Genomic DNA, 10,615 nt, shown 5'->3' on the forward strand with positions numbered 1-10,615 from the left:
TGAATCATACTTTCTAACTCCATGCTGACATGATTTTCCTTCTCATGAACCATGTAACTTTAAACTATAACAGTTGTCAGGTACATTTCTGGGTGTTGTTCAAAGACTCAATCTTTGTCATGTTTCACAATGAATATTTCCTGCAGCATTTCCTACGATACAAAAAATCTCTTTAATTTGATGGCATCAAAGGAAATCTATTGATTTGATGCCATCAAAGAAATACCTGTTCAGGTTTTAAGCTATCAAAATCAATGGGGAAAGAAAAAAGCTAAAACCTCCAATGATTTTTGACTTATTCACAACAAGCTACAGCACCAGTAAACACTGCCTCCTAGCAACACAAGTGTGAACTGCAGCCTACCATAGTCATCCACTTCCAGCTCCATGACTCTGCCCTGCACCTGGACTTGGCGACGGGGCACTTTGTCTTCCAGCTGACTGAGGATTTCCTCCTGCCGTGAGTCTATCTCCCCACGTAACTTCTTTGCCATGAAGTGAGCATAGAGCTCCGTCTGGGTGATCAAGAAGTTCAGCTTCCGCTGCTGGCGACGAGCCTGGATTACACAAAAGAGATAAAGTATATCTGTGTATTCTTTGATCAATTCTTTAGAGAGACTGTTTTAAGCAGATAAAATTTGTGGAAACCAAGCTTCTGAAAATGTTAATAAGGCCGGGCTTCCAGTACTGAATGAATGGTATCTTTTGATTCAATCTATATCACTGTATAGATTTTCTAAGAAATAAAAGACGAAGAAGGTTGCCGGAGAAGGTCACTGCGAAAGCCCCTTTCACTGTAACCTACCTCTCTGAGCTCATCATCTAGCTTCCGTTGTTCCATGGCCTCTTTCTCTGCCCGCTTGCGATGTTCTTTCTCCACCTTCTCATACTTTTTCCAGAAGACGAGCATCTCTCGGGTCAGACGGCGAGCCCTTGGTGGTGTCTCTTTACAAACTCTCTGGGACTGCATGGCAGCTTTACGCACCTCTTTCTGACAAAGCTGAGCCATCTATGAACAATATAAAGTGCATTAACAATAGGAATGGGGCTCATACCTGAGTTGATTTACACTATTTTTCGAAAAATATAAAGTATATTTAGAACTGTCAAAATACATAAAGTTTGTATTCTGTCAGCTTCCTTATTTGCACTATAACTTAGAGAGGACATCTGCAAGCCCTCTGCAAGTCTCAATGTATATAACTCCAATGTTGACTTGGTTGTTTATTTCTATGCAACACAACTACATAAATAATGATTATATGACCTTACCTTTCTACAATTGGACAGCATGTTGTTGTGTGCAGATGACCTTTGTCTCTGAGCCTAAAGTGAGGGCAACAGACAGGGAAAAACTGTCAAGGGTAGGAAGTGCTACAAAATATGTAGACTACTTCAAAGATAGAATCACTGTGCTTTTAAGTTTTCTTATTCCCCATCAAGTATGCTTACATTTCTGAAATTCAATACTTGCTCAAAACACAAACTCTTGCTGTCCACCACAGTTAATAGAAGTGTGCTTCAGTCAGGCTACGCACAAGCCAGTTAAAATGGTATCCTACTTCCTATCATTTTTATTCTCCTACTACGCTCTTCATTACGTTTCATTCTTTACCAAAGAATCCCTGATAGCAACATGAAACAGTCTTTTAGTTCAGTTAAGTATGTTTGACACTTCTTTCAAGCTTGCACAAGAGTGCAACTTAAGGACAGATTGAACAACACACACGGCCTTCTACATGGCACCGTAACCTTTGATCCACAAAGCTGAGAGACATCAGAGTCAAGGCTTAAATCCATCCATAAATCCCCCGACTTATCAATAATTCATACCTTATTGATCTCCTTCTTGCAGATGGCCAGCCAGACTTTGCGCCGACGTGCGTCTGCCTCCTTCAGGGTGAGAGTCCGTCTGCGTTTGGCAGCTTCCTGGATCAGGGCCTGGACCGTCTCCTCATCCAAGTCAGCAAGCTCCATCTAACCACACGGAGAGCAGGCATCGTGGTGACCATGCCATCAGTCAACGACTTATGTGCCCACAACACACAACTACTTCTTCTTACAGAGACCATTCTCACAACTTCTGCTGGCACTTTCTGTTATCATGACTCAAAATACTGCCTGCAGGGGCATTTTTATGTCTACCTGCACTAGCTCAGACTATAGAAGTGAGTGTAGATTATCACTTTCTATACTAAGCAATATCATCTGAAATGCCTCACAAATAAAGGAATGAAACAGTTTCTACTTTGATCCAATGAAATCTATTTTTACAATGGTAGAAGTAAAAATTGTTGGTCGCTGGTGATCTTTTATCTTACCTGCACCAGTGCAGGTGTGCAGAAAAAAAAAAAGTCAAGCCCTATGTCATACAACTTAACAACCCACTCTTAGGACACCCACCCCCTCCTCTTCCTCCTCAGGTTCTTTAGACTTCTTCTTCATCTTCTTCATCTCCATCTTCTCCAGTTTCTTTAGCTTCTTCATCTTGGCTGCATAGATGAGGAACACTCAGTATACATGTCTTTGTAGCTTCATCAGAATAATTCCATGATTAACGCGAACCCAATTCATTGTGCATAAACAGTTCAACATGTTGCCACTGTCAGAATAGCTTGACTTCTATTGTATAACGCAATATAGACGATATTAATCAGAATAACAACAAACATGCTGCATCATCACAGATACACTTCTCCTAATACTAATAGCAATTGAAAAACATATATGAGCTGTAAGCTACATCACTAATACCTTTCAGCTTCTTGTCCTCTTTTCGTTTCTTCTTGGGTCCCAGGATGAAGCGCTGATGCTCGTGGAACTTGTCATAGTTGGACAGTAACCCTGTGCTGTAGTACTGGTACTGCATGTTCTGAAAGTGCAGAGGAACCAGAAATGTAAATCAGGGGAGGACATATTCAAATCAAGTTGTACATGCATCATATCTAATGTTATAACGATAATACAAGAAATATCAAGAGCATCCACAAATATTGTGGGTATTCAGCTCAGCTTTCTTGATTGCTCAAGGGCCAGGGCTCAATCTCTGCTACCTGTGACCTCTGCATTTTAGTTTGGTACAAAGGAAGAAAACAATAATTTGACCATTGGTATTTACACTTGTCCTATGGCACATAAACTTGTTCCAAGGACTACTATAACACAACTGTGTATGGGCAATGTCTCTTGTCAAAGCTAGAAACTCTCTAAAAACCAATGATGTTAACACCTATGCTACAAACCCTACAGCCAGGGTGTATGTAAAGGCTGTAGACTCTCCATCCTCCAGAAGGAGTGGCTGTCTATCACGAAGACTGCGTAGCAAGGTGAAAGGATAAAGGTCATGACCTCACCTCCCTGTCCGTGTAGAACCTGTTCTGATGTGTCCTCATGTACTTGTGGAGGCGCAGCATGCTGTGGTACTCCTCCTCACTGATTGGCTGGTCCTCTGACTCCGAGTCCGAGCTGTCACTCACCAAAAGGTTCTACAAATGACAGCAACAATCTCAACACAAACGGACACAATGAACACCACCCTATGTTATATCCTTTGAACATTTTTATGTGTTGCTATTATTATCATTTCATTTGACTTTCTGTAATGTTTTTCTTGTTTTGGTGTCTGATAAGGCCAAGTGGGCTGGGTAGTGACAATTACTTACTAGTATTCATTCAATCAATCATTGGGATTCTACAAATGGGCATTGAAAATGATATTTGAACAGCAAGCAACAATGTCAAAACATTCAGATCTGAGATATTTACCCATGGAAGCTGCAGGCTATGGTTGGGTGACAGCCAGGCTTTTAGCCAGGCATGTATCAAGGGGTCATTTGGACCTACTGCTTATAAAAACTTGGACACCCTAGATGCCTTTACACTGGGGAGCAGCATAAAATTCTGATTGACCAGGGATGCTACTAGGTCACTTGTGGTAGGCATGTCACACCAAAATTTTGGTTAAGGTTAAAGTTGCTGAAACTGCTTTCAAATTACAGATCAGATTCTTCTGATTACAATGCTTTTTATTGTGTTGAAATCCGACAATGTTGAAATTTTCTAGAATTTTTCAAAGTTGAACGTTTTTATTAGAAGAGGCTTATCTATTAGCCCTATGGGAACAGTTGACCTCGACATGGCACCGAAAATGACCACAAGCACACAGTTATTTACACGCTTTTTAATGTATCTTCCAAACGCTTTAACAAATGTTCTTCAAATTTTCAGCACATGAAGATAATATTACTGGACAGACTATAATATTGTTTTCTCGATATATCATCATTACTTTGTATTAATTAATCCTAATTAACCCTAATTAATCTACTCATCCACAATAGTACCATTCAATTAATCTGCATTTCTTAAACATGCTACAAGCTTAAGAAAGAACTTCACGTTTCTAATTCAAAGTAAGACTAATCATTAAAAAATGAAGTATTTTTGTAGTTTTCATTAATTACAAAATATGCAAATGAGGGTTATTACCCTAAAGTACTTCCAACAACACATGTAATTATATCACTTGTCCATATTTGAATTACATATTCCCTGAAATAAAACTAGACAGTGCTAACCTATATTGCATGTTGATGTAAGTACAGGAATGTATCCACACTTTTAGGAACATCAATAAATAGTTAAGAATTTATGCTAATTAGCAATATGCTAATGATACATATATGGTGAAAACTATCCACACATTGGCTTTTAATCACATTTATGTTGTAGGCATACTTAAATGGGTTGTACAGATGTAAATTGCATGTTACTTTAAAGAACTTTTAACAATCAAATGCTTAATTAGCAGTTGTCCTAATTAACATCATAATTAATGACATTAGTAATAGTAAGTGCTAATTAGTATGCATACATGTTTTACCCATTCTAAAAATAACTGTTTAGTTCAAGTAACTTTCTGATTATTATTAGTAGGTTGCTTTTCTATTCAGTTTCTCTTAACTTAGCTTTTCTTCTTTAAAAATCAAAACAATAAGATCAAATAACTTTCAATGTTCGTCACCAATTATTGCAACTCCAAACATGTCGTGTCTAAACTTGATCTGTTGTCTCGGTGTCTGCAGCCTTGTCTCTGGTGAGCAGTTTTGACAAGTCTCTATTTTGCTGTTTCCGCTGATCTGCCCAGGATATGTCCCTTTTGTGTCAACTAGAAAATTAAAAATGATCTCGAAATTAATACCATGCAACTGACAAATTACGATTGAGCATGGCGATAACGTGTCTGCACGCAACATATCATTTACGATAGTGAAACGTTTTTTTGTTACAAAATATGCCACATCATCGGTTATGAAAGGTATTCTACACAATACATAAAATATATTGCCATTCTGCGGTCAAATAGCGCAGAATTTATGATAATATGTTGAATTTATAGCGCAGACAATGTCCGCGGACGTCCGTGATGTCACGCCCCCCTCCCCCTCCACGGCCATGCGCGGGCTGCCTAAAAAAACTCTCAAATCGCATCGCTAAAGCCACAAGCCAAACTCGCGTAAATAGAAACAGAAACTACACCATGATGATCGCAATATATCTATATTCGTCACTGTGTATGAACAAAATTGCTAAATTCAAGAAAAATGGCAAAAATATCCACTTACTTTCGGAGGTTTCCCTACTCTGGCCCATAACTTCCGCCAGGAATGACGTAGCAAAATTGTGCAACCACTGGAGTGAACCTTGATCTCTGCCCTTTCACCTGGAATCATTCCCAGAGTTCTCCGATGCACGGCGGCTTGTGGCTTTTGAGTTGAAAATTGCATCTCCGCCGGGCGGCCTTCGAAATAGCGTGCCGCGCGCGCGGCGTCAAAACGGGGCATTTTTCCGGCTGTATCTCCAACTTTTATGATTTTTAGCTCCTTATTATATGGATATTGTCAACTAAAAATCAGATAGTATCGTAGTCAACATTCCATAGATTATAGACAACGATTTTGATTGGCATTATTCAAGCGGTTGATTTTTAAGATTTTTTTAAAAACATTTACGGCCCCGCGGGCCGCTGCGTTCTAATGCGGGAAGGGGGTAGGTTTGACATGCCTACTTGTGGATACAGTCTTCAGCTGTGACCTCTCTGAAAGTACGTTTGGTGACAGTATTGGTAACTATGACATTTTGGATAATAACAGTCACATATAATATCTTCTATCTTCTCCTAGGTTTCAGTTGATAACGAAAGACAGTGGATGCTATCTGAAACTCCTGACACTTAAGCAAATTTATCCAGCTGCTTGGTTTTACCTTCAGCCATTTCCTGCTCTTCTTCACTTTGCTGAAGTTGTAATGCCTTGAGCGCTCTTCCTTCACATCTGCAGGAAGAACAGAGTAATGTAATGTAAGCAGGTTTGCTGATTTCTCAATAACAAATACATGTATGTTGGACAAAGATGCATTTTTACATTATATCATCAGTATAGTCCAGTACACTTTAAGCCCCCCTTTCACTAGACAGTGATTGTTGAGCGACCGCATAGCAACCAGAATTGCATTTGTATCACCTTTGATTTCATGATCAGGATATCACGCAAGATTTAAAGTATGATTTAAAAGACAACAACAACACACACAAAGTGTAAAAAGAATTGTCCTTGTATTTGAAATTTGTCAAGAGGTCTGTGAAATCCTTGGTCACTCAGCATTCACAGCGCAGTTGCAACCTTTATTGGAAATGGTATGTTAGTAACCAATATCTAGCCAGGTACTTTGTCTACTAAAGCCTCTATCACTTCAGGGAGAAATATTCCCAGACCCATGACAGCAGGTATTGAGCACCCAGACTTACCTGGAGGGTCAATCACCCCGTTGAGTATCTTGGTATGCTGGTCTACCTCCCCGGTACCGTCTCCTGACTGATTGGGGACTGGCAGCTTATCCTCTCCTCCATCACTGCTGTCATCACTGCAGAGGACACAACGCCCATCAGGTCACTAGCATCTACTGTAGCTTCACTTACTTTCCTCAGGGTTTTTTCTTCGCGACAGAAGCGAAACACCACAAATATGTAAATTGTAATACAACTATACCACAAAAATCCTCCTCCCTCAACCACTAAATGACAGTATGATGCAAGTATGTATGATTGACTCTAAGTGCAAACCAGGGCTCTCTTCAGCTCTGAATTTTTGTTTGCGCTCCCACGTCTGACATAGCAAAGTCAGATGGTTGAATTGATTTTTTTCTTCCAACTCCAAGTAGCAAAATTCCATCAAGAGATAAATGCTGGTAAGAGCCAGGACTTTGTCTGAGATACTGTTTTTATCTGAAGAAGTCCAGACAGTCGGGAGCAAACACATGAAATTTAAAAAAAACAAGAATCAATACAATCTTTGTTCACTTTAATTTGTCAAGATTTTTGTCATAATTTGGTATTACTTAAATTGGATGTTATCTAACCAGCTAAAACATATGCAAGGAGAAAAGTCGTTCAAGGTAAGACTAATACTAATCTGAAGAACTCTTATCCCCAGTGCCCTCCAAATGGCAGGTTCTTTACAAGTTCGATAGCAACAACCTGTAATCCTACATATCAACCAGCTGCTATCAACAAATATTTCACTGTTCCAGAGTTCTCAAGACGCCTATACTGCCCTCTAATTGGTGATTCACTTTCTAAAAAATGGTTTCTCTGATGTTAGAGGTTGGGAAAGGGACCATTTCAGCCATAACAGATGTTCAGATGGAAGTTCTAGTGGCAGATTTGGAGCCCTCACCTGATAGCGATGTCCTCCGTCAGGATCCCCTGCACGTGTGACAGGAAAGGCTCCATCTGTAAGGCTCTCTCCAGTCGCTGCAGGTTGAGCGGCATGGCCAGAGATGGCCCCTCCGCTGTCCCCTCCCCCTCGGGCAGGTCATGGCCTGCCTCCCCAGGGGGAGGGGCAGAGGCAGAATCCTGCCCTGACATTCACCTGTCACCTGGGTGGCGCACCTCACAACTGAAATCAAACAAAGGGTGGGATACTCGGGCTTTCAGCGTGGACTTGGAGCACATTTTGAAATATGACTTTATAGTAGAGCTGACTCAGGATCGTGTATTTACAAACAGCAATTAAGGGTACTCAAGTACCCATTTTCTGGAATCAGCTTGAGTAAATTTGAAACCATGCTCAAGTTGCACAGTGCAGGCAAGTTGAATTTTCTTGCGTGAAAATCAGTAAATACACTTGTGCTTGGCACAAATTTGACAATTTGTTTTCTTTTTACTCTTTATGCCATAAGATTTCTGTATCTGTTAATCAAAAATGGATACAATGAATTACATGTTGTACATAGTAATATTGTAAAATGACATGAATGGCAATGTTTATAATATTTGCACATTTTTGCTAATAATAATAGTCACACTTTGTTATTAATTCAACAATCTTCGTGGGAACATTTGGTTTGATTGAATGAAACATTACTTACTTTATAATAAGAAAGTACTGTAAAAACCTTAAATTTTTGTCTCATTTTCACATTAGATGTACTGCAATTGAAGCTTGATATGTTCCAAAATTATAACAAGAATCATAACGAGCAGCCAGCTCAGGTAAACCCACAAAGTAACGTTACCGATGATTAATAATAAGTTCTCATGGGCCTCACCAAGAAATAAGGTGCACAATTCAAATTTTGTGGCCTGCTTATTAAGTATAAAGCCCGTTATGAATTTATCTACTAAATGATCATTACTTTGCAGGAGACACCCTTGACGTTAGGTGAGACAGCAGGAAAAAAATATAAACATTTGAGCTGCAACCTTCACGGTACAGGTCAACTGTCTCTGCAAGTCAGATACCCACTTCTTTCTAGTTGAAATATGGAGGGAAATATCATCAAACATTTCAACAATGACTTCAAACATTTCATGGCATGCAGAACACTACCTGCATTGAGCTCTGATAATCAGTGATTCAACCATGTTTTCTCACCAATCATTTTCAAAAGAACTTTCACTTGAAAGTGAGTTACTAACAATGATTTGATATTGAAAATAGTTGCGATAAAGATTATTATTGAAAATAGTGGATATTGAAAAAAACAACTTTATAATGATAATATAATGTTAACAGTTAATGGTTATGCTTCAAAATTTGAGTTGTGCACCTTATTTCTAAATGAGGCCCAGAACTTACTGATCACCCCTTGTACTGTAGCACTCAGGTGTTGGATGCTGCAAACTTATTGATCATCTTTGTGTGCATTGATTTTGTATCTACTGGCCAGTGATATTTGGAAGGGACTGTACATGTACCTGCATTTGCTCCATGATCATAGACGTAATTTCAGGCTGATTTCTAGGATACTAGTACATATCTTTTTTTTAAACGATTTCTGCAACCATGATTTCTGTGTTCGTGCATTTTGGAAGGTTTTCTGCATCATTTTTTTTTTTTTTTTTGCAAAGCAGCAGGCGGATGTTTTTAGTGGAGAAGATCTGGCTGCCTTGCTGATAACCGCAACACGCCACACAGGGCCAGACACGTCTGGCACATACAGGAACTGCTTGAGAATCAATCCCAAGGCGTATGCGGTCAGAATGTGAGAGTGGTGCATGGATCTTCCAGCGCAGCGCCTGGGCGACTGGTCTGTCCTGCGAGACCATGACCCGGTTCAAGTCTCCCGCCCTCCCACCTTCCCGTGACGTAATTCAAACTTTTAAATATAGTCGTAAATACTTGTTACATATGACTCTTATTTCCCATGCAGTAAACGTCTAGGTAATGTGGCTGAATAACGCACGGGAGCTCGGCTGGGGCGGGTTCGCGGAGGTTAGTGAAACTGAAGGGTGCTGAAACTGACCACGAAATCAACACAGCAGCAAGGCTGCACATTTCTACGGAAATGGGGCGAATGCCCAGGTAATGACGGCAAAAAACTTTTCATAAAGTTATTCAAAAGTCACGAAAGCAAGTAGAAACGGACACAGATCGCCACAGAGAGGCAGAAACGCCTGCGATCTGGTACACTGGAAACGCTTCCAAAGGTCACAGGCAGATCTGGATATTGGAAACGGAGAATTTTTCTTCTCAGAGAACACCGAAAACACAACATGAACCAGAAATTCGTCTGCATACGGAATCATAGAAAACATTGTTCTGGCCGACGACGGTGGGAGGGAGGAAGTGTACCGTACCTTTCGCTGCAAAGATCCACCCGAATTCCTGGCTGTCTGCAGTGGAAAGTCTCCAGCGCAGCGCCTGCCAAAATGGCGGAGTGTTTGTATCGCCCGAAATGGCAGCCGAGCCACGCACCGCGCCGCCTCATGACTTCCCTCTTGCTTCGCAGGGGGGCGGTCGCCATTATCCACGGACCGCCGGGGACAGGCAGCTCGATCAGTGATTGGCTAGAGGCTTGATGGCATCATCTTCGGTAAGGTTCGGGAAATGTCGGCGGGATCTTTGCTCGAACTGACACGAAGGGCCTCTGTCGATAGTACTTTGAACTGCAGCATTTGCAATACGCATACAAAGTACTAAGGTATTGATCAGAACAGGCGCTCAATACGATATATTCAACCAAGGAGGTTAAAAACCTAACCTGCTTAATTCAACGACCTCTGGGCCAGCCCCCCTCAAAAGAAAAAAAAGGGAAATATGAATCATTTAATCAT

At 40.5% G+C, this 10,615-nt stretch overlaps 1 protein-coding gene and 1 long non-coding RNA gene across 2 annotated transcripts in view; both read right to left on the bottom strand.

Annotated features, from left to right (window-relative positions):
• LOC118417249 (chromatin-remodeling ATPase INO80-like) overlaps positions 1 to 10,349 on the bottom strand; it is a gene marked incomplete in the record, with an annotated part of 77,312 nt that extends 66,963 nt beyond the window's left edge. Inside the window, 11 exon segments of the mRNA XM_035822737.1 lie at positions 365 to 557; positions 806 to 1,009; positions 1,273 to 1,326; positions 1,834 to 1,977; positions 2,404 to 2,492; positions 2,755 to 2,872; positions 3,354 to 3,485; positions 6,265 to 6,332; positions 6,806 to 6,921; positions 7,734 to 7,955; positions 10,139 to 10,349. Coding sequence (XP_035678630.1) covers positions 365 to 557; positions 806 to 1,009; positions 1,273 to 1,326; positions 1,834 to 1,977; positions 2,404 to 2,492; positions 2,755 to 2,872; positions 3,354 to 3,485; positions 6,265 to 6,332; positions 6,806 to 6,921; positions 7,734 to 7,924 — 1,309 coding nt within the window.
• On the bottom strand, positions 4,161 to 6,072 carry LOC118417286. Its single transcript, XR_004831355.1, has 2 exons — positions 5,625 to 6,072; positions 4,161 to 5,167 (listed from the first exon to the last, which is right to left on the bottom strand). It is a non-coding gene; the product is annotated as an uncharacterized LOC118417286 (long non-coding RNA).
• Positions 10,350 to 10,615: the final 266 nt, after the last annotated feature.

This window comes from Branchiostoma floridae, chromosome 1 (assembly GCF_000003815.2).
Source record: "Branchiostoma floridae strain S238N-H82 chromosome 1, Bfl_VNyyK, whole genome shotgun sequence".
NCBI classification, from domain to species: Eukaryota; Metazoa; Chordata; class Leptocardii; order Amphioxiformes; family Branchiostomatidae; genus Branchiostoma; species Branchiostoma floridae.